A 25,803-nucleotide genomic window follows, 5' to 3' on the forward strand; every position below is an offset into this window, starting at 1 on the left:
ATCTGTAAATGTTAGTTTTATTGATAACATTGGAATAAATTATTATTAAAATAAACAATAAAAATAAATAAATTGGTAAAAAAATATTATGAAAAGACGAAAATCTTTGTTACTAAAATGCAGCCAAAAGAAAGGTTATTCTTTACTAGCGACCCGCCCCGGCTTCGCACGGGTGCAATGCTGATACTAAATACACTACAGAAAAATTGTGAACGTTGTATAGGTATAAAAATATAGCGGCCCGCTCCGGCATCGCAATTCGCACGGGTATAAAATACATAGCCGGGCGGCCGCAAACGCTACGTCCCGCAATTTTTAAATCTGTAATATCTTCGAAAATATTCACTTAAATCATGCGGTGTAAAGGGCCATATAGATCTATATTAAATGAACAATGTATCCATGGTATTTAATTGCTTAAGGATTAATGCTGTATTGGTTAAAATCGCTTCGAAAATTAGCCATTATTTGTCGTAAAAAGTAAATGACAAAAAAAAGTTATTGTGGGTTATCCATAAGAGATAGACATATGCCATCGCGGACTTTTCTGTAGACCTTTTCAATGTGTATAATACTTAGTACATTATTTTGATAAAACTCGTAGGGTTCAGCCTGCGTTTGCAATGTAAGCGGAATAAATGTAATTTTTTACGACATCACATTAGAAACCTCAAAAATAACAGTACTTCTCCACTACTTAATGGATATTATTATACATATAAACCTTCCTCTTGAATCACTCTATCTATTAAAAAAAACCGCATCAAAATCCGTTGCGTAGTTTCAAAGATTTAAGCGTACAAAGGGACATAGGGACATAGGGACAGGGAAAGCGACTTTGTTTTATACTATGTAGTGATTCTAACAAAAACGCCGTTAGACGCAATCAATGTAAAACATAATATTGTAATTTTTTATATCATTACAATTGCCCGTGAGAAATTTTTTTACGTAATTAATAAACATTATTTAAATTTATGCATATGTCTACGTAATAACACGAAAATTAAAAAATGCTGAACCCTTTATAGTTAATCATACTGTAATAACATTTCAAAGTGAGAACACGTGCATAAAATGGATAAAATTGCAAATAAAAAGTGCTTAGTTTTACACACCAATACTATTGAAATGGTTAGAAAGGAAATCAAATTAAGTAGGCCAGGTGAAATGAAAGAAGTTATTAATATTTTGAAGGAGTGGGTGAAAATGCAACCGCATTTTAAGAAGAAAGATTTTCGTTAGTATACATTTTTAATAGTAATATGTTGTGTAAATAATACCCAGAGTTCATAAACTTTTATTAGATATAAAAAAAATATATTTTTGATATTTGTTGATGCAAAATGGTCTATGTATTATTCAAAACTACCTAAATCATTTTTAAGTAAATCATTAGATGAAATTTGCACATCTATTATTATTAACAGTAGGTTAAGTAGTATCTATAAGTTTATATTGTTTAAATTAACTTATGTTGGGTTGTGGAATAAAACGCCTTCGTCACAATTGATATTTTAATATTCCTCCTTGTTACATTCACTATTTACTATAATATTCGCAATCTTTCACAATCACAATCTTAAATAATAGATTTAAATAATCCTAAAACAAGCACGAGGCACGGCTAAGGCACTGACTTGTTGACCGCACTGGTCGGCTGTTCAGGATCAATTGCTAGCTGATCGTTTCTTCAAAAAATGTGAGCGATCGACTGACAACTAACCGACTGGAGGGGAGGTTAAGTTGTCAGGCGGTAGATTATAAATAACAGAAAACCTTGTCTATGGAAATGTACTATGTATGATTTTAAGATTTGTAACAGCTCGGCCATCCGATCTTCAACGAGTGCCTTCGTTGGCTTGAATTAAATTTAAACAAAAATAAAATGTTAAAATATGGAAAACAAAATGCAACCATGCTTACATGAAATTGAAACAAATACTTATAATTAATAATATGTATTTACAACTAGTTCCCAAAGTTTGAATTGGTATGATTAGCTTTTACAAATAATCAAAATTACACAAGGAAACAAGCCTAGGATAAGATTTACAAATTTCGAAAAAAAAAAAAATGAATAAATATATCTCTATTGGAACAACTTCGACAATCGCTACAAACATTTGTATAACAAAAACTCACTTCTCTATCCGTTTGATTAGGACTAATTCAAATTCAAATAATTTATTGCTCACCAATACATTTTTACATATTAGTGACCTTATGCAGGTATTGCAATACAATCATAATGTTATATTTAAATTACATAATACTATCTCATACATTTAAATTTTAAATTTGACAATAATTAGATCACAAAAATAACAATGTACAATAATAATTGTTGCTTTCTTATGGGCGGCACATCATTGTACCCAGCATGCCCTTAACAGTAATAAAAATCACTCAGTACTCACTGCTTGCACATAGACTGCATATTGTTACTCTTTGGGCGGCACATCATGCCCGGCATGCCCACAGTATGTAAGCTATTCGTTTTGGGCGGCACATCATTGTGCCCGGCATGCCCACAGTATGTAAGCTATTCGTTTTGGGCGGCACATCATTGTGCCCGGCATGCCCACAGTATGTAAGCTATTCGTTTTGGGCGGCTCATCATTGTGCCCGGCATGCCCACAGTATGTAAGCTATTCGTTTTGGGCGGCACATCATTGTGCCCGGCATGCCCACAGTATGTAAGCTATTCGTTTTGGGCGGCACATCATTGTGCCCGGCATACCCATAATAATCATACAAAATCACTCGGTACTCACTGTTCACACATATACTGCATTTTGGTTCTCGTTGGGCGGCATATTGTGCCCGGCATGCCCACAATATGCAAGCTATTTCAAATTCCATGTGTTTGTTATAAACGTCGATCATTCTTCGTTCATACCAAACACGTAGACTTGACTCGTCATTTTAAAGGAGGATGTGTATTACAACATACATAAAGAACTTTAAACTACCTAATGTGTATGTATAAAATTTAATTATTTTGATTCTCAATGGCATCAGAACAACTGTCATCACCGTCATTATCGCTATCAGACATCGATTTAAAATTTAACCAAGGGTGCATTTTGTCGGCTGCCACGACAGTTTCGTACCGCCTACCTTTTCGAGATAAAGGGGTATCCTCTACCACATAACGGTCGTTTGGTAAAACTTTAATTATGCGGTACGGTCCCTGTAGCTTGGATTCCAACTTTTTAGACTGCCCGCTACCAGATGCAACTGCTCTCAAAATTCGCACTAGATCACCTACTTTATATACTTTTGCCGCTTTACTTTTTCTATTATACCGTTCTTCACTGACCTTCGCTTGCTGTTGCATCAGGCAGCGTGCATCTAATCTAATATCGTCAATCTTACCGTCTACTATTCCATGTCCTACATCCGAAATTACTTCACTTAATTGCGAAGGATTTGTAACTACGCCCAAATAATAATTTGCTAGGAGTTTTTTTTTTTTTTGTGACGTCGTGTATTGTCGTATTAATGCCTAACTGTATATCCGATAGATTATCATCCCATGTTCTAGGATCTTTGCCATGGTTCATGGTTCCCAATGATGCCAATATAGTTCGGTTTGACCTTTCTACTTGACCATTTGCTCGCGGCGTGGCTACTGCATTCATAACATGCTTTATGCCTAAGGCCTGTATAAACTTCCTAAACCTCTTGCTGGTAAAATAGCTACCTCTATCAGAAATGAGGCGTGTTGGAGTACCAAAATACCCAATAAGATTTTTTTTTAATTACTTTTATAGTTTCCGACGTTTTGGTACTTTTGACGGCAGCCAAAGAAACAAATTTAGTAAAGGCATCGATGATTACTAAGATATATGAGTTCCCCTTCTTACTCTTAATGAAAGGCCCAACATGGTCCACGTGGACCGTGTGAAAAGGGATTTCTACTTTTTCTACGGAATGTAGGTGACCTTGTCGAGCACCACCTGGCATCTTATGGTGAGCACATTCTAAACATGCTGAAACATATTTGGTGACAAAGGTTCTCATTTTAGGAAACCAATATAATGCCCGAATACGATCTAAAGTCTTTTCTAACCCAAAATGGCCTACGTCATCGTGATTGGCTTTAACAATTTGCCAGCGTGCGCCTTTAGGCACTACCCATTTGATATTATCATCAGCTATGATCCTGTATACACGTCCATTTTTTAACTTGTAATTTTGAAATGTACTTACTATGTTGGGGGATTCTGGATCACTTAATATTTCTTTAATACGCCTTATATCGTCATCTGAAGATTGAACAGTAGTAATCCAATCTTCAGCAGTAACACTAAGTATATCAATAACGTGCAAATCGTCTACTTTTGAGTCTGATGGAGCTCGACTCAGGGCATCCACATGTGACATCTTATCTCCTGGTCGATACTCAATTTCACAGTCATATTCTTGTAACTGCACCCACCATCTTGCAATTTTCGGGATCACATCTCGTTTTGTAAGTGTGGTGCGTAATGAATTACAATCTGTTAGTATTTTGAACCGTAGGCCTAACAAGTAGATCCTAAACTTGTTTAATGACGCTATCACAGCTAGAGTTTCTAACTCAAACGAGTGAAGTTTCTGCTCTTCTACCGTGGTTTGACGACTGTAGTATGCTACAACTCTCCATTTGTTTTTCTAATTCGCTAAGATTATCCCCTATAACAGGCTCAGATATATCATTCCTGTCAGTGAAATTAACGTTATTTACATATTTACAATCATTACTCATTACCATACTGCGTATCAGCAACTGTTCACGTTCTAGAATTAAACCCTTAGTTCTAGGATTAAAGATAAGAAGACAGCCTAATCCATATTTTAATTCATATTCTCCCGGAAACAAATAGAATTCAGAACCATTTTTTTCCCCGCATACCACCTCTAACATATACAGTACAAGAAAGTTCAGGTTTTGCTAATACTGCGACAGTTTGTATTGCTTCAGGGTTAATATAAGTTTGCTCCCTACATAACAAGTGTATTTTAGCGTTTTGGGTCTTACAAATCTCCAGTTTATCTACGGTTTTAGTGATTTTAATACCCGGCCGTTCTGAAAATGAATGCCCTACAAACACTGGATAGTTAATAAGATTATCATTAATAACTAATATTTCTATATCTTTTCAGTAATTCCTTGTACCTCAATATTAACTAACGACTTGCCGATAGGCTGGTACGGTATACTGCCTAGGCCTTTTAGTAAAGGTAAATCATTTGTGGTCCAAACGAACCCTAGATTTAGGGCGTCCGTCAACCGAATTAGTGTACATTCGCTTCCTAAATCTAAATGACATTGGACATTTACCCCGTTAATACGTATAGGAAAAGCATAAATACTCGCCGATTGTTGACTAGAGATTTTCAACACGGTTTTTTTCCTTATCTAGCTTTTGAGCGGGTTCCATTTTAGAACACTCATTAGACAAATGACCTAATAAATTACAACGACTACACTTTAATAACGGTTTATTGCATTTATAGCTGGGGTGACCTACTTCGTTACAATTGAAACAAGTTATCCGACCCGGTTCGGATCTATTCGGCTTATTCAAGAACCTATTTGAATTATTTGGTACCGGCCGTTTATCCCTATCTCGAATTGATCTTTCGGTATCCCTAGAAACGCCTGGTTTAACAGTTTTAAAAAATTTGAGTAACTGTTCAGGTTCAGAAAATTGTGCCGCTTGAGCTCCTAGTCTAATACCCCTATCTTCAATTCCATAAATTAGACAATCAACTGCATTTTTGCCATATATGTTGCAACGGTTTAGTAAGTTAATTTTAGTGTAATAATATAATTCGGGAGATTCACTAAACCGTAGTTGTTTATTCAACATTTCAGTTAATAATTCACCATAATTCTGGGTAGATGGAAAAGTTTCAATTAATTTAACTTTCCATTCCTCCCAAGAATACAGCAATGTGGGGAGACTTTGGTACCACGTTTTAGCTATTCCCGAGAGTTTAGGCAGAGCGTAGTGCACGACTTCTTTTTCTGACCATTCGTAAATTAATTTACATTCCTCAACCTTCGATAACCACGCATTAACAGTCTGTTCTTTTGCCATTGGATCAAAATCAGGTATTACATTGTGAATAGACGAAAATTTATCACTAGAACTAGATTTCATCGATTTAATCGCATCAACAAATGAATCTATTAAAGTACTAGTTAGATCGCTTTTATCACCTTTTTGGGGTCTTGTAATAGAACAGTCCTTACTACGTTTCCTACTTCTACGGTCCCGATCAATATTCATAATTCTGCTATCGTGGCGATTTCGTAGCTGACTGCGGCTACGACTTCGATGTTCACCAGATCGTTGGCTGCGACGTTCAATACTACGCCTAGAACGTCGCTCACCGGGGCTCCTTTGGTGGTGCTCAGTGTTAGGGCGGCTCCGGTGACTGGCACTTCGGTTCGGGCTTGGGCGCTGACTGCGGCGGTCTGAGCGCTTTTCACTGCGGCGCTCTCTACTACGCCGGCTTCGCTGTTCATTGCCCTCACGACTGCCGTCTCGGCTGCGTGAAGGAGTCCTTGACCAATCACGGCCCATCACCAATCTGATAAAAAAAAATAATCCGAATCAGGTTCATTTATTATTATTAAAAATATATATATATGAGTTAGCTTTTATGTTTTAATGTAAAATGCGAATCATAAAAACATCAAGGAGTTCACGAACAGTACCAGAGAGTACCCTGGCATACTGATAGCAAAATCCGCATTAGACTAGTCTAGTGTCACAGCCCTACTACCCGGGAGTGCCCTGGCCAAATAGTGCTGTACCTCCAAACTATCCAACTAGATGTCTCTATATACGCTTTATCATTAATAAAGAGAAAATACGTATATATAATGTATAGTTTTTTTTTTTTAAATAGTTTAGTCACTCAACCTTATTACCAGAGTGTAGCCCTGGTCAAATATTGTCAAGATTCCAAACTATTCAATTCTGTGTATTGCTAGCACTATCAGGGAGTGCCCTGACCACGTGTTAACAACTCACATATATAATGTTCAATACAATAATATCATAAACGTGTCACCTGATAGTTTAGTCACTCAACCTTATTACCAGGGAGTAGCCCTGGCCAAATATTGTCAAGGTCCTAAACTATTCAACTAGTGTCTTGCTAACACTATCAGGGAGTACCCTGACCACGCATTAACAATTCACGTACGTACATGTAATGTTGTAAATTATTCGATTAAATAATCTAAAATCACAGTCGTATCACCAGGGAGTGCCCTGGCCAGATTCGATCTGGATCGTAGATCACTTAAAGCGTCGTTTGTTAACATTATGAGGGTATGTGAACCCGGCCAAATGATAACAATCAACGTTCGATACACGCACAAGGATTATTTATTTATTCACATATTTGTGGGCAAATGGACGATAACAAGCCTTTTAACTAACAAGCATAGTTTAAAATACATAAAGAAAAAAAAATCCTTTATAATAATTATGATCCATGTAAACTATATATTAATAAAAGACGGTGGTAAAAAAAAAAAATATAAAAGAAAAATGTCACATTACCTTGTTATCGTTATCCCGCTTCTGAAGCTGTTGGGTTGTGGAATAAAACGCCTTCGTCACAATTGATATTTTAATATTCCTCCTTGTTACATTCACTATTTACTATAATATTCGCAATCTTTCACAATCACAATCTTAAATAATAGATTTAAATAATCCTAAAACAAGCACGAGGCACGGCTAAGGCACTGACTTGTTGACCGCACTGGTCGGCTGTTCAGGATCAATTGCTAGCTGATCGTTTCTTCAAAAAATGTGAGCGATCGACTGACAACTAACCGACTGGAGGGGAGGTTAAGTTGTCAGGCGGTAGATTATAAATAACAGAAAACCTTGTCTATGGAAATGTACTATGTATGATTTTAAGATTTGTAACACTTATAAAATTATTAAAATCTGTAAATGTCAGTTTAATTGATAACAATGGAATAAATTATTATTAAAATAAATAATAAAAAGAAATGCTAGTATATATACTCACCATTGATTTGATGTATTATAATATTCCAACGGTACTTTGAATTAATTTTGGATTTATAATATAAGAACAAAAATGAAATACGAGTTTAAGGACATTTAACAAAGTGTCCTTAAACTCGTTTCATTTAAAATGCACGTTTATGATGTCAGTATTTTACAGCATTTAGAGTGAAGTAACTGTAAGGCATTTAAAATATCCATTAATCTGATAATATTTTATTATTACTTTTACAATATTTTATGTCCAAAGAAGTGTAGTGCATTTTTGTAAGAGCTATAATTAAATATAAGTCATATAGGGAAATATTATAGAAATTATTAAGGAAAATATTCTCGATAATTTTAGCTGATTCGTATCTGGAGAGATGTATCGTAGCATCTAAAGGTTCTGTAGAAAAAGCAAAAAATCGTTTGGACAAAATGTGCACTATGAGAACTTTGATGCCTGAATTCTTTGAAGACAAAGATCTTACAAAAGATTTTAAGGAACTATTTGAGACAGTGTAAGTATTTGATAAATATTTAATTAATTTGTGGTAATTTTAAAACAACAATTTGACAAATCTGAAAAAAAAAAACTGAAGATTTCAATAATTATTTTGTATTTGTGTGTCTGTTTATTTCATCGTAGGAAAGGGTAGATTTTTTTAACATGAAGGAACAAAAAAAAAACAATATTTTATGGTTATAAAAACAGCGGGCTGATCACCAAATTGGAAACATGATTGTATTTTGCATTTTAAATTATGTTAGACATTTTGGGATATCTGGGTGCATTTATTTATTTTTTATCTACTAAATACATATTATTTGTACATGTCGGTATTATTCGGGTATTTTTCTAACATTTTTATGAGAAGATAAGGAAAAAAGGAATTTTTATTGCAGAATTCTGACCATTTGCCCGAAATTAACGAAGGAACACCAACAAGTTTTCGTAGTAAAAGCCTACAAGAATCCTTCAAGCTCAAAACTATTCACTACGTTTTTTAAATATGGAGTTTATGTAAGTTATTATTCTTAGCTAGACACGTTCAAAAATAGTGATATTTTTAAACAAAAAAAAAATTGGGAATGTTTTATGTTTGCTGTTCACAATATTACTAGCGGTCCGCCCCGGCTTCGCCCGTGGCCGTGGTACCTACATGTTTACGTTTCTTTTAAGGAATAGATTCTACAGCGCACGCGATGACAGAATTTTTATTAAGGAATTTTTTACACCTTGGGTTACATTATTGCATTTTTGGTACCTATTGAAAATACAATATAGCCTATGTTGCTCAGTCAAGATGCAGCTTCTATAATGGTGAAAGAATTTTTGAAATCGGTCCAGTAGTTTATTCATGAAAACCATACAAACATAATAATTACAAACCTTTCATCTTTATAATATCGTTCCTATAGGAGGAACTTGTAGTCAGCATGTAAAATGTGTATATTACACAATATTTACTTTGAATAATATTACAATTTATAAATTCAATTTTCAGAAGCACTTTTGAATCGTGAATCGTCATAACATACTTTTAAAATTTACCTTAAATTACCTATTTTATTATTGTTATTCTATGTAGGTACAATATTTTAGTAAAAATAAAGCACAAGTAATTTAAGTTTTTTTTACACTTAATTAATAAATTATGTTTTTAGCTGGCAGAGTATGAAAGAAGATATGATTACATCGCCGGTTTTCGTATTGTTTACGACTTCAGAAATTTGGATTTAATTCATTTCGTTTCTAAATTAAATATTGTTGAGACTCGGCATGCCGTATCTCTGTTTATGGTAAGATATTTAACAGAAATGCTAAAGAGCTGAAGTATTGTGTAATAGTAGTATACTATTAGATATATATGGATATATTATCTGTGCGGTAATAGTTTTATTTTTAAGAATAGAATAGAATAAAATAAATTTTATTAGGCACACCAAATTACCACCACCAACACAAACAAAAAAAAAAGAAACAATATAAAAATACACTCTTAAATATAATCAAACATAAAAATTTAATTTAATTTTATCAGTCCACTATCTGTGTCCCGCGGTTTCACCCGCATTGCTCCGCTCCTGTTGGTCTTAGCGTGATGATCTATAGCTAGCCTTCCTCGATAAATGGGCTATCCAACACCGAAAGAATTTTTCAAATCGGACCAGTAGTTCCTGAGATTAGCGCGTTCAAACAAAAAAACAAACAAACCCTTCGGCTTTATAATATTTACTATAGATTTATCACTCGAGTCTTAATTTGGATTGGAATTAGTCTAAATCTGCATTCCTGTAATATTAGATATATTTGAAGAAAGTATTGCTTTGCTGATGTACAACTTGTATTTAATTAATTTTTACGCTCACGGGTGACGGGTTTACAAGGCAAAAGTTCTTGCGCCTGTAATATTTTATGAGCAAATTCACATGCTATAAAATTATATCACTGCGGAACTAACTTTCACATAATCTTTGATTCTTGAATCAACGATTCTTGACATATCTTCATAAACCATTTTAACAAAGCTGTTTAAAGCTCCTAGAAATTGTTTTTTCTTTTTTTTATTAAATGTTTTCTAGATAATTAGAATTAAGAAAATATTACATTGATACAAGATGTTCTTACTTTCAGTTCTCAGTTGTGATAATATTATAATAAGTTAAGTAATATTATTAGGTTTTAACTGATACGTAGGTACCTAGTAAAAATATGACGATAAACCTCCAAACGTCTGCAAAAATAAGTCCAGTAACCAATTAAAAATATTTTTTTTAATAAATAGATAATATGTATTTTTTTTAATTATTGTTTAAAACAAATTAATACATAATCGTTCTATTATTTCAGCAAGGCTACGGCTTGAAAATAAAAGGCATTCATATAATATCAGATTCCAAAGGTGTCGATCTTTTTGTGAATATCATCAAGCAAATATTAAAGCCCAAGCTGGCTAGTCGGATTTCAACTCATAAGACGTTTGAGGAGATACATGATATCGTGGGAAAAGATGTTCTACCAGCTGAATTGGGAGGATATGAAAGGCCTATCAAGGAAATTCATGGTAGGTAATATTTGAGTTTAGTTTTAGTAGAGCTTGTTGTGAACCCCTCACATTTATAATTTTCTTGTAAATTTGTTAAATTATAATATGCTAATTTGGTATCCCAGAAGGATAACGGCTATTATATTTATTGGACTGCACCTAAATGCCAAATTATGAAGGGAAGGAAATTATTACACGATTTACACTTTCTATATCAGATTTTCGTTCCTAAAACTGCCTTCACTTAACTTATCTTACACTCAAACATTTATTTATTTAATTAGACTTATTCTAGAAGCACTTTTGTATATATAGTTTTACTCACGTTTTACCATTTACCACCGGTTGCAGTGCTTAAGCTTACATTTCAAAGTTTCGAGGTACAAAGCCTCCCTAGCACATTTTGATATATTATCTTTAATTAAAAAAATACTATTTCAGAGGATTGGTTATCAGAATTAGCAACAGAAGAAAACATGGAATACATGCGTGAAATGAACAAAGCTGGCACTGACGAAACACTTCGATCGAGAGACAAGTTCAACGAAGACTATGCTGGCATGCCTGGCACCTTTAGAGTTTTGAGTTTAGACTAATTAGAATTATATAAATTCTGGTTAGATGTTTATTCTGATAAGAAAGAAAGAAGAAAGAATAAGATTCTCACTGCTCACTGTTCAGCATGATGATTGTGTAAAGAAAGTACCTATAGTTATAAAGAGATTTTAATTGTATAACTAAAAAGTTGTTGATGAGGATAAGAAGCTTAAGTTTTTTATAAGCTAAAGTATAGGCGGTGATAAAAATAAGTAATCGATGTATGAAAAAAATTTTATCCTAGTCAAATGATTAAAGATGAATTTTTGAGACTTTACCTAAGAGCTAGCACGCAAGAGCAACTTTTGTCCCCGCAACTATTTTGTCTCTCCCATCAACTCTATGGGGAGTTGCGTGGCTACGTGCGCGCACTTTCTTACTAGCCCATAGAGTTGATGGGAGAATCAAAATAGTTGCGGAGACAAAAGTTGCTCTTGCGCGCTAGCTCTGAATAAACAACTGAATTTATGACTGTCCGTCATTTTCTCTGATGATATTCAATTCCAAGTTAAGACCATTAAATCTATGAATGAATGAATGAATGAAAAATTCTTTATTGTACACCATATATAGGACAATTTAAAACACATAATAACTTATTTACTTATTTAAATGTATCTATTATTTTATACATAATCTTTACAAAATACAGTTATTATTATTATTTCAATATTAAACAGTTAAGGCGATGAACTATAAAAATCTATAGAAATGGTAAATAAAAGGTGATCTTTTTCATCTCAGCGCGTGGCTTTATTTGAACATCAATAGATATTCGCAGTCTCCCCTTCCGTTAAGTAACATGAATAAAAAGAGTATGATCTTGAATTAATATGGAGATGGTACGCATTAAAAGCTAGTGTTAAAGATATTCTATGTTTCTTAGTAATAAATGGTGAGTATTAACAACTATAGTGTTCGTAATGTTCTACTATTCTAAATAGCAAAAGAATATTGAGTCAATTGAGTTCATCTCGTTAATTAAACAATTATTACAAATATGTCTCAGAAAAACAATTTTTATGTATTTAATTAAATTTTTTAAATATATTTTATTGTAAAAAATAGCGAGTGAAGAAATTATACTCTTTAGAATTTGGTATTGCCGTATTATTTATAACCAACCCGATATTTCTGGAGAATACAAAAGTATAGTATGAAATTATTTTTCTAAGGCTCAAATCATTTACTACTGACCTACTGCCTTTTAAAATTTGTAATTATGTTTAAATGAACAGCCCGCATGTGAAACAAATACAATAACGGTTGTTGATAAATCAGATAACATTATTTCTAAGTCTTACATTTGTGTTCCACCGTGAGAATAGTTGTTACTTCTTGACCCCTATTTTGAATATCAGAAGGGTGTAGAATATTTTTGTATACTTACAACTGTATATTATTGAAAATATCCTAAAAGAGGAGTCATCAATTACGTCTCATACTTTTAAAAATAGGTTTACCTATTAAAAAATGTACTTTATGGAAAACACGAAAAATCCTATAGATAGTCTACATGTAAAATACCAAAATTAAAAAAAATACTTCCCACTTATTCTAATTTATTCTTCTGTCCTTAACGGCTATTGCATAATAATATATAGACAAATAAAAAATCCTAGAAGACCTTTGCAAAACTTTCTCAGGACGAAACTGGTCAAACCAGTTGTGGACAATGGTGTCTATGGAGACACTGTCCCTTAAATTGCAAGGGTTCGTCCAAAACCAGTTTGACCGCTTTGTGTGGGAAAGGACAGTCAAATGACCCTTTATTTGCATGTCTTAGGTGAAGGTGAAACTATTATTGTGCTAACGGTACAACCCTTCCGCGTGGCAAGTGTAAAGGGATCTTTTGTGCTTAAGCTTTTGATGGCATGCCATATGAAACCTTATGTGATAGTGTTAGAGTTGAAATTATATTGCAATAAATGTTTGTAGTGCTGGACACATCGCTATCTAAGAACTGGTTTGGATAAAAATAGACCGGGAGATACTGACACAAAATTTCGAGTCATTTGTAACAGGATGGCGGTTCTACAGGGGTCTTAGTACGCAATGATAAAAAGAAAAATGATGGTGTGATCGCTGGTATCGGTGGTTTAGTCGCGTGGGCGTTAGCCGAACTCGTCGGAAAAATAGCGAAAGTCAAACGATTTGTAACACAAAAATTTTAGTATTTACCGATAGCCCATAAAAAAGAAGTAGGCGGTAGTGTCATGCCATACTTTTCCGGTGTGACTTACAGCCCGCCATACCGACGCGAATATGTTGATTTAAATAAAACAATTATTCAACCATTTGTACCAGGCTAACTTTTGCACAGGTAACCATCGTCGTGCAGCCATTTACGAAAATCGCCATGCCATACTTTTCGGACGATTCCAAATGGTCGCCATACCGCCGAAAATCTGCAAAAAAAATTTATTTCGCCAAACTTTTTGTACCAGTATTGCATTTGGATTTTTGGAGAGTATTTGATAAAATGTGACCATTATTATATTTGCCATACTTCTAGTAGGGGGAAAAAGTGCTGTCATACTTGAAAAATTAATTTAGTATGAATTTATATAAGTAAAGATTTCCAACAACTAGATCTTTGAAATTTTGTATTTATATTCTTTGATCCTCAAACTTCCAGGAAAAATAAGTGCCATACTGTTACAAACGTGAGTGAGTTCGACTAACGCCCACGCGACTAAGCCGCCGGTACCAGCGTTCACACCATCATTTTTCTTTTTGTCATTGCGTACTAAGAACCCTGTAGAACCGCCATCCTGTTACAAATGACTCGAAATTTTGTGTCAGTATCTCCCGGTCTAAAAGTGCAGGAAGGGCGGACAGGAATAGTCGAACGTGACAACGGTTATTTCGCAAGGATTGTTCGCGGTCATGTGGGAATTTCGCTATCATCATTGAAATAGATAGGTCACTATTGTTATTTCATATTTGTTCGTTGTACATGCGTATAAAATTGTTATTGTTTTACCAGGAAAAAGTATCTGAAAATTAATACAGTGTGGCATTTATTGTTTTATTGATAAAATTGTTTGTAGGATATTTAATTAAAATATTTTTTTTAAGAAATACATAAACTTCTGATGGTGAGAGCATTTTATTCAATTAATGAATCTCTAAGAAGTTTTAAAGAACTATCTACTTATTAACAGTAGAAAGTAATAAAATTATATTTATTTAAACAAGCATAATAATTATGGATAAATTCAAGAAGGGGAGTCAAAAGTTATTGTTCGTCGCGTGCCGAAAATATGGACCCCAAAGTCAAGTAGATCCCTCTCATCTCCATTTATCAAGGATTTTTTGAAATATCCCTTACATATAAGAAAGAGAAAGATATAGTTTTAATTTTATATTATATTTTATACTTTCGATGACTGGAAAAGCGTGAAAGTTTTCAAATGTTTTTCTGGGGCCCACGTATGCCCACGTCACAGTCCACGTTTTTTTAATCGGACCAAAAAGTCTAGCAATTTTACATCCTATCGTTATTTTATAACAATATGTTGAAATTTTGCCATGAAAAATTTTAGTAACGATTATAACGTAATTGTTAATATTATTTACCAATCATTATTTAGTAGACTACAGAAAAGTAAATTTATAATTATTTCAATTTGCAACTTTTTAGTTTTTATCATTTAATTTTATTGGTCTGTATTTAAGTAGGTTCTTAGATAAAAAGTACCTAAATAATTGACCACTGATTGCAAATTAAGGTCAAGAATTATAGATTAGTTGAGCATTTGAAATAGTAATATTTATTTACTGTATCGAATGCTGACTGGATAATCCAAGTATATACTAATTTCTTAATTGAAAACTGAAACTTTTTCAGTCGTTTTTATGTTTTAATGGACGAAGTACCTACTAAACGAACAATATTTACTTGCAATGATTTAAAAAAATATATGGTGTATCGAAAGGTGTTTTATTGAGAAAAAGAACTAACTGGGTATGTTAATTATAGAGGGTGATTATAGTTTGTGTCTATTTTGCATGCAAAACGGTGGCATATTAATTATCATTTACACATTGAACTTATAAAATTATAAAGCATTTGAATGCCATAAAACCAAAAATAGCAAAGACTTTGAACTTCATGAATCAGAATATGCAGATCTTGTGTACTTACCATAACCATAAAACAAGTAAAATAAATAAAAATTAATTAATCATATGTTTTTTGATACCTTATACCTATATGTTACTTTATTACCTAAAATATACAGATATTGCGACATTTTAAAACCTTTTAATCTATGTCTAGACATGCAGTTTAGACATAATATCACTGTATGTATTAAATAATCTGTCACGGCGAGAATATTTTTTTTACACCTACTGACACTATCACCGCCAAAAACCTCTATTAACTGTGGTCTGTGCCCGCACTAAAAAAAAAACCATAATTTTTTATTATTAACGAATTCAAAATTTAATCTAGACTCAATATTCTAAATGTTCCAGGTGTTCCAGCGTAGTCTTCATTGAATTTTCCACTTGGTCGGAGCTCCTCGTCAGTGCGAGCATTGTACATGTAGTGGGACCACTCTCTGAACTCTTTCGTTGATAACACATCTATTAGATCGTCTGAAATTTAATTGTAACCTTAGTATTATATTTAACTAGCTGTGCTGTGCGGTTTTACCCGCATTGCTCCGCTCCTTTTAGCGTGATGATATATAGCCTATAGCCTTCCGCGATAAATGGGGTATTTAACCTCTTTTTCAAATCGGACCAGTAGCTCCTGAGATTAGCGCGTTCAAACAAACAAACAAACTCTTCGTCTTTATAATATTAGTATAGATTAGAACCTAGGCTTAGATTGCATCGTACAATAATAAGAATATCAATATCCAGACCGAGATCTCTTAGCGAAAAGACATTCCCAGCTCAATTGTTTGTTGAAAAAGGAAACAAACACTATTGAAAATAATAGTGATATATATGTAGAGCATAGAATCAGAAACAATTTGCAATAGCATAAAGAATAGAATTTGTACTATAAAGCAATGTTAGTGATAATTACTTACCATGCAATTCAAAAATAGATCTTTCATTGCCTCCAAATTCTGGTGGAAGAACATCTTTTCCGATAAACTCGTGTAGATCATCATAAGACTTATGTACGTGCATACGACTAATTATCTTAGGCTTCAGAATTGTTCTGGCAATATTTAGAAAAAGTTCGATGCTTTTCGACTGTGATACTAAATGTATACCCTTGACTCTCATACTGTATCCTTCCTGAAATATATAATTTTAAAGTAAAATGACTATTTTTCTTATTAAAAATTCACAGGAGTTAACTACATATAATATTTTATTACGTTACACGGATGCAGCTTTCTAAAAATAAAACGATTTTTAAAATCGGTCTAGAATTTAAAAAATCAATTCTCTTTCCTCTATAATAAGTTTAGATTTCAGTTTCTTACTTATCATATTTTTTTCGTCTATTTCATGAAATGGAAACAACATGCAGTATTCTTATTTTCGTTTCAATTCTTTATTATTTTCAAAGGACTAATTTAATAAGATAATCAGACATTTATTTTTACATGTATTTAAAAACTTACCAGGAAAACGGTTATAATATTTCTAAATTCGACCACGTTCATCTTTGAGATTAGTTTGACCATATCCAGTGATTGTAAATCGTAGACGCAATGAAGACCCATTACATAATCGTATTTTCTCAAAACTTCACCAATCTGAAATTACAATAGGTAGTAGGTATTTGGAGCTATCTTACAGAAACAATTACAGGGATATAAATTGTATATTATATATAATATAATATAATTATATACTAGGTAGTTATAAAAAACTAAAAACACGCGTAGACTCGTGAAATGATTGTATTGTCGTCGATCCATGTCAAGTCTACAAAGTTTGAAATAAACGTGGGTCAAAATCGAGTCTAAAGGAGTCAGTTATATGACAAACATACATTTCACAAACAGGTGAAGCTAATAAAAGCGTGTTAATAAAAAAAGGTCAAGTGCGAGCCGTTCTATGAATATTGGCAAAACTTGAATAGTAACAAAAAAGTCATGTGATATTCCCAAAAATGAATGTTTTTTTCGGTGGCCTTAATTAAAATAGATTATTATACTTGTATAATTAAATTAATTTTAAATAAATAACAATCCTAGATGCAATTTTTTTATCAACTACTTATTATTCTGCCATTGTTCTTTTTTGGTAGATAAACAAACTTTTCGGGCTTTCATACAGTTCTGTTTTTTGCTAGTAGCAACTATTACAATTTTTATAAGGTTTCTTATCTAAAATATGTAGCAGGCACCTTATATAAATTACAATCTAGCCTACAAGACTAATAAGTAATTTTATGTCAACTTAAACTTACTTAAACTATTACATTTTTTTATATATTTTGATCATGAAGCATTTGTTTATATGACAGTAAGATTATTTTAAAACTTACGTATATGCTAAATTTATAAAACATGGATAAAAATTCAGCAGCTGCATCATTTACAAGGGTCTTTGTTACAATCACTCTGTGATGTTCTTTCGTAAGCTTTGGACAGATGACGGCAACGCTGTAAAATAAAGCTCATCAGATAACGGATAAATGTTGATAGTATTGACCATTATTATTATTTATGATTATGAATAAATATACTACTAGGTACTAGTGATTTAAAAATGTGACTAATCCATTTGGTTGTTGTTATTTTTTAAGCTTCTTATTTCTTCAATTAACAACTAATTTTTTGTTGATAACTAATCTGTTTTTAATGTCCTTTGGTTTTGTACATTTCAGTTCAGTTCAATAATTTATCATTTTTTTACCATGACGTAATCTGAATAACAACAAAAATAAACAAAAACAACACACACTTGGCGAAAGACGCGGGATCGAGTCCAGCCTCTGTATAGATTTTTTTCTAATACATACATATTTATAAAGCATTAGAATGCTGTAAAATAAAACAAACAAACTCACACTTTATCACTTAAACCGTTGAAATCCTGTGTTATGTCTGACTCCTTGAAGAAATTGGGCAATAGAGTTCGCATTGTACACATTCTGTCCAAGCGAGATTTCGCCTTTTCGACCGACCCTTTGGACACCACAATCCATCTTTCTAAATACGAATCAGCTGTAACGATAATATTTATCAAATTATTTATGTGATTGGTCTAAACTCTAAAGCAGAAACTAAAATTATTAACTGAAATCTGGGTACTCTATCTCTTCAACTATAAAGAGATAGGATACTACCTCCATTTTCTTAAAAGATAAACTGAAACACAATTGAATTCTTTCAACAGTAGGTGCATGATCGATTTATTGTTTATTATGCGTAAAAAGCATACATACATACATACATACATACATACATATGAACCTTTCCTCTTTACAATATTAGTATAGATAAAATCAAAACCACTAAATTGATATTTTTTATTTTGTTTATATGTAGAGCGAGTAAATTATCAACATCAAATTTCGGGTTCGTCTACGTGCATAGGTCAATTACAGATAATATAAAACTTTTGGGTCAACTTTTATCATAACATCATTTCTTTCTTTTCGACTAAATATTTAAAGGTTATTTGTTGAATGCCGTCAGTCGTGATTAATCATTTTATACAGAGCGGAACGTAGCAGGTATTAAATTACTAGTTAAACTATGACTGACATAATTTTATTTCAATTGGACCTGACTACAAAAAAAAACATTCATAACACATAGCCCTTTAGGCCTCAAAATCTAAGATCTCTCGTAAATCACGCATGAGATCAATAAGACAGTAATTAATTGGTTTAAAAACGAATACCTGTTATTAACTTAAGGTCAATTGGACATACTGAGAAATAAAATATGATAAGTACTTATATAATTTATAAGTAACTCTGCCTACAAACAGAATTATGTCTCACAACCTTGATAAAAAACACGATTAAAATGATTATATTTAATCACTACTTTTAACTGTGTAATTGTGAACAGAGACAAATTAATATTTAATAAAATATAATAAAGTCCATTAAACTTATATGTATTAATAATTAAGTATAGAAGTGAAAAATTGTGAATATGGAGATGTGTTAATCGTTCATCCAAAAATGGACTAGGTATCAGATTTTATTAGTTGATGAGTTTTTGACACAGAAATTATAAACTACAGTTTATTTTGGGTACCATATGTGCTAAGCTACTAGATGAAATTTGTGTCATAGAAAAATGGGCATTAAAAGCAGTTTTTTTTTGGAAAACTAAAAATCGTATCTGTAATTATTAAGATGATATTATGATAAAGATAATATACGTAGATATGTAGAGACATATCTAAGTACAAGCATAACGTACTTAATAGAAAAAAAAATATAACGAGGTGGGATTCGAACCCGCGTCTTCTGCCTTTCTTCAGTTTCAGTTTTTTCTATTCTTTAAAATTTTTATTTCTAAAGAATTTGAATGCCATAAAACCGAAATATCAAATTCCACAGATACAAGGAAAAATAAATTTGTATGCATACCTACCTAGTTACTCGTAAAGTTTAAAAAAATGGTAAGCTGATAATTACAATGTTTTTATGACCATACATAAAAATAATTTTGGATTCGGGACCTTGGCTGCTTTATAGCTTTTTGACAATGGGCTGTTTAGTATATATGGTAATTTATGTATTTTTTGTAATACGGTACATAATTAATATGACAGGTTTTTAAACGACTGTGCATATATTTTGAAAAGCTCCGAGTTGATAGATATAATAAGAGTCGTGTATTATTTTATGGTACTGTTATTATTTTAATTAAACACGTCAATCAGCGAGCATCTTATTTTTCTATTTTATTGCCGGGCACGGGCAAAATTTTAAATATTATATTCAGATATAAATTACGTACGTCTTTATTTTGAAAAGCTGAAACGTTAATCGGAACAATGTTCTTATCTACCCTAAAATTATTTATATGTAACATATCTTGCATAAAGTTATCTATCAATAGTCTCAGACCAATGTAAATAATTAAACTTAATATTTATTTTGATAAACATAACACAATTAATTAATTGTTTAGGTATCTACATTGTACACTTAAAAACTAAAAATAATTGTATCTTACAATTTACAAATACCTCCTCAGTGAAAGAGAGCATTCCTCTTAATTATAAAAAAAGTTATGTCCATATATTATTAGCAAAACAAAAAATAAATAATAATATACTAACGGAAGTCTTTCGTCCTGAAGTGAGGCTGCATCTGCACCCATTCCCTAAGAATTCGAACGGCTTCTTTCATGTCATCTTCTTTGGCCAAGTTTATTTCTTTTTTAACTACATCAAATGTATCCGGATGAAAACGAAACACTTTATTTTGCTCTTGCGACATTTTATGTGTCTATTCACTTCAGATGTATATTTTAAACTGGTAGATGTAATTTGCTTACAACTTTATTAATATAACGTATTTGACAGCAACCTATTATTACATTATGAGGAAAAACGCTATGGAATAAAAATGAATAATTAAAAAGGTGTAAGATCAAACTTGGATTATTTTATTATACTCAACCATTATTATCCAAGTGTCCTTAACTTAAATAGGTAATTGATTTTAATAATTTCCTTGGATGCACATTTTTAATCTCCAAAAAAGATGTTATTTATAATGAAAACCGAAAAAATTACTTGAGAATTTTAAAAATATAGTGCAACTAAATGCTACAATTATTAATATGTATGATGTCACGTCTTTACAATCTCAGCGAGGTGATATAAAATTTTAACACCGATTTTATTATTTAAATTTATTTCTAGAAAACAAAGGTTAGTTAATATATTGTGAGAATGTTATTGTATTATAATTAGAATGGTCTAGCAATTAATTAACTTAAGTATAATTAATTAATTAAATTTATACGTGTGTCTTTAATGGAGAATGTTCACTAATTTTGATTATTAGCACTCCATATTCTCTGTCAAAAATAAATAATACTAGTGAAAAAATTACTTCGATACGTCAATTATTTTCCGATTTAGAAGTAAAACAAGTTGTAAACGCCCGGTGATGGTGTGACGTCACACCACAACACGCTCAATCTGGCTCACTCAGTCCGCTAGCGATCGCGCGCCCGCGCCGTCGAAATTATAATTAAATACTTTTAAAAATGTCCAATCCAAATACCAGAAAATCATGTGTTGTTCCTAAATGTAAAAATACAACTACCAATTCGTCGGATAAGTTGTTTTTTATAGTTACAAAGGAAGTAAGCTACATATTATAATATTTTGAGAACATTGCAGCTGTTTTGCGTTATCCTTTGTTTTCTATACAAGTTTTAATCTATACTAGACTGTGCTTCTGCTCTGCTCGTATGGGCTAAGTATAGGTAGATGGCTAGTAAGATTTTTTCTTGTTTTAAGTTGAGAATGATATGGAGAACTATACTAAAATATAAGTTGGTCGGGGGAAGAATTAAACAAAAACAGGGCATAGTTCCACACAAATTCAAATGTCAACAGGAAAATGAAGATAAACCTCAGAGATCGTAGAGAACGCAATCGTATAGAATATTTTGAGAAACTATTAAATAAAGATGAAACTTTGGCATGACTGTTATTTTATTAAATGAATAATAATTACTATTATTGGACTATTAACGAAATTCGCGGACGAAAACCCATCAAAATACTGCGCAAGCTATAACACCTACTACAGCGCTGCCGACTTGATACTAGGGTGCGTATAAAGCAAAATTACCAATCTTCTATTAGATGATACGTGTAATATTCAAGACCAAATCTAAAAAATAAAATATATAACAAACTAGATGATATGTTCAACGATTCTGTTCAATCAAAAACATAAAATATTAAAATTGACTCGATAAAAAAAAATCACCAAGTTAGCTCTAATTTTCACACTTTTACGTTTTCTACTTGACATGGTAATACTTATTATGATTTTTTTTTCATAAACAATTATATTAAAACATTTGCAAGATATTTGTCAGAGCATTTTGAGTAATTACTTTTAGTTTTGGTTTTATCTGCGATAAACCACTTTTATCGTGACAAAACCAAACGTTTATCTCGAGAAAAAAAGAGCGCCAAAAATAAAACCAAAACTAAAAGTAATTACACAAAATGATTGACAAATATCTTGCAAATGTTTTAATATAATTGTTTATGAAAAAAAAATCATAATAAGTATTACCATGTCAAGTAGAAAACGTAAAAGTGTGGAAATTAGAGCTAACTTGGTAATTTTTTTTATCGAGTAAATTTTAATATTTTATGTTTTTGATTAAACAGAATCGTTGAACATATCATCTAGTTTGATATATATTTTATTTTTTAGATTTGGTCTTGAATATTACACGTATCATCCAATAGAAGATTGGTAATTTTGCTTTATACACACCGCGCGGGGACGCGGCCGCGCGGTGCGTTGTGACGTGACGTCACAAGCGGTCACGTGACTATTAGCGGGACTCGATATTTTTCGAAACTTTGAATGCGTATAAAATCAAAACTACTTGGTATTTTTGACTACGACAAAAACTAGTGTATTTGTATACATACAGGCTTTACTGAGACACAATTTCAAGGGATTTGGCATACCTAGTAACATTCTTCATTATATAATGGATTCACAATAATATATTTTGGATGTTTACTCAACAACGCCGCATTATAAGAACTCAACAAGATTGCTATATTATCACTATAATTATCTATACCTATGTAAGTAACTACACATTTAATATATAAATAATATTATTATGAACTTTTTTATATCTGTATTAAGATAAACTTGTGCATCTAATTTCAAGGTTTATAATTTAATTATATTGCGATAACCTACATAGCGATTATTGAATATAATCGCTTACTTATTTATTGTTAGTAGGTATGTTTATTTTTATGGTACTCACAGTGTGTATGTTCTCACTTTCATGAAGTCTTATCAAGCCTAAGGATAGAGATCATTAGGTTTTTTATAAAGTTCATTAACCGATACAGTAAGAGGTCAAAAGCACACTTTCAATTTAATTCTGAAAACTAAAAATTTAACCCTAAATTATAAAATTTGTTCATATAATTATTTCTATTAGATTTTGCTGTTAGAAGTAGTTGCGTACATTCTTTTTCATTTAGCATAATATTGTGTACCTAATATTCTTTTAACGGATCTTGAATTGTTATAAAATTAATTAAATAAATACCCATTTATCAAACTGCTCTTTAAAAAACACTATAATTTTATACAACAATAGTATGCCTATTAATTTTGACCAAATAATAGCAAAATTCCCATAGATCGTACAATCCTTGCAAAATAACCGTTGTCACGTTCTAAGACCGTTCCTGTCCGCCCTTCCTGCACTTTCATTCCAAACCAGTTCTTAGATAGCAATGTGTCCAGCACTACAAACATATAATGCAATATAATTTCAACTCTAACACTATAACATAAGGTTTCATATGGCATGCCATAAAAAGTTTAAGCACAAAAGATCCCTTTACACTTGCCACGCGGAAGGGTTGTACCGTTAGCATAATAATAGTTTCACCTTCACCTAAGACATGCAAATAAAGGGTCATTCGACTGTCCTTTCCCACACAAAGCGGTCAAACTGGTTTTGGACGAACCCTTGCAATTTAAGGGGCAGTGTCTTCATAGACACCATTGTCCACAACTGGTTTGACCAGTTTCGTCCTGAGAAAGTTTTGCAAAGGTATTCTAGGATTTTTTATTGTTCCATTGATTATATTATTATAATATAAGCCGTCACCGATAAGGTTGGAAGAAAAATTTAGTAGGTCCACAAGTGCCTGGATTAAAAAAAATAATGATTATATATTAGACCGATTATTTAATTAGAAAAATTATTTCTTTTTAAATGTATTTTGTTAATTAACTAGGTACAGACTAAAATAAAATTTGATGAAGATATGTAAATTGTGAAAAATTACAAGTATGTTCTCTGAGAAAACATAATATCCTATGGTGTATAAGTGTTCCTGTCTTTGCGCCCCTTAAAAATATTTAAATTAAGGGTCAAGGAGTAACAAAATTTCTCATGAGGGCTACATAAAAGTTAGTTCAAACAATGAAGTGTTATCAGTTTGATTATTATTCACCGTTACATGTGGGCTGTAGTTTGTTTGTTAAAATACCTATTTGAAACTATCGAAAATTCCAATGAAAATTTTCATGTACTTAGTAACTCTAGTTAACGGAATATGTGAAAAGGTCCAAAATTATTTCCTTAGTTAAAAATGTACAAATTACCAATGATAATATCATGTAACAATGAGTTTTGAATGAAAGTACCTAACCATAACCTAAACAAGATATTTTACTACATATTTACATCATTACATGCGGTTCATGTAGATCACGGTACACCGTGAAACAAATAGATACTTTTTCCAAACATCTTTTAACATTTATTATCCTACATTTGAAACGTATTCAAATAATTATAAAATATACAATATGCCTTCCCTTTCATCTTAACTGCATAAAGGGGAGACTGCGTGTACCCCATTGATGTATGTAAGTATTGTTGTAGCCACGCGCGAGATGAAAAAAGCTTCGTTGTTTGTTTTGTATTGAATTTTACAGTTCATCACCTTTTACTGCTTAGTGTACTGTGTAAACTGTAAATATAATGATTTACATATTGTATTATGAAGATATTGGTATCGAATATTTTCTATTAATTGTAAAATTTTAATAAGAATCTTTCCTAATGAATAAAAGAGAATACAGAAAAAGTGAATACGTATATATCTGTCTTGAATACAGAATAAGCTGATAATATATGTATCTGTTTTTGCTTCTTTCAAAAATAATCTGATCTTTAGGATGGCGCAAAAAATTGAATAACCTTTTATGTATCTACTATCTACTCGCCGCTATAAAAATAAAAACAAATACCTGGGATGAAATAAAAACAGCCTATGTCACACCTTCGTATGACCTGAGCCGAGTACTGACTTCAGAAGACTACTGCACTCTACAAAAATACAAAGTAAGAAATTAGACTCTACCATAATATAACATATTCATTCGAAAATACTGTCTGATCAATCATCATTGTTTG

The 25,803-nt window shown here is 31.9% G+C and overlaps 2 protein-coding genes across 3 annotated transcripts; one reads left to right on the forward strand and one right to left on the reverse strand.

Moving 5' to 3' along the window:
- Positions 1-1,056: 1,056 nt before the first annotated feature.
- On the forward strand, positions 1,057-12,777 carry LOC149484866 (alpha-tocopherol transfer protein-like). The gene is made up of 6 exons (XM_089701135.1): positions 1,057-1,240; positions 8,401-8,557; positions 8,943-9,060; positions 9,705-9,839; positions 10,891-11,104; positions 11,528-12,777. Exons 1-6 carry the CDS (start codon positions 1,078-1,080, stop codon positions 11,680-11,682), a joined length of 942 nt encoding a protein of 313 aa, XP_089557261.1. The 5' UTR covers positions 1,057-1,077; the 3' UTR covers positions 11,683-12,777.
- Positions 12,778-16,034: 3,257 nt separating this feature from the next.
- On the reverse strand, positions 16,035-24,149 carry LOC149484867 (retinaldehyde-binding protein 1-like). Of its 2 annotated transcripts, none has more exons than XM_089700413.1 (6): positions 23,917-24,149; positions 18,678-18,834; positions 18,153-18,270; positions 17,281-17,415; positions 16,735-16,948; positions 16,035-16,291 (listed from the first exon to the last, which is right to left on the reverse strand). In XM_089700413.1, the coding sequence occupies exons 1-6, from the start codon at positions 23,918-23,920 to the stop codon at positions 16,137-16,139; spliced, it is 783 nt and encodes a 260-aa protein (XP_089556539.1). In that variant the 5' UTR covers positions 23,921-24,149; the 3' UTR covers positions 16,035-16,136. The 2 variants fall into 2 exon arrangements, with proteins under 2 accessions (XP_089556539.1, XP_089556538.1); XM_089700412.1 differs by lacking the exon at positions 23,917-24,149 and adding an exon at positions 20,918-21,114 and having other exon boundaries at positions 16,036-16,291.
- Between the last annotated feature and the right edge of the window lie 1,654 nt (positions 24,150-25,803).

Source organism: Colias philodice, chromosome 11, assembly GCF_061535455.1.
Source record: "Colias philodice isolate Cphi_HAF_F1 chromosome 11, ilColPhil1 Martin Lab GWU primary, whole genome shotgun sequence".
NCBI lineage: Eukaryota > Metazoa > Arthropoda > Insecta > Lepidoptera > Pieridae > Colias > Colias philodice.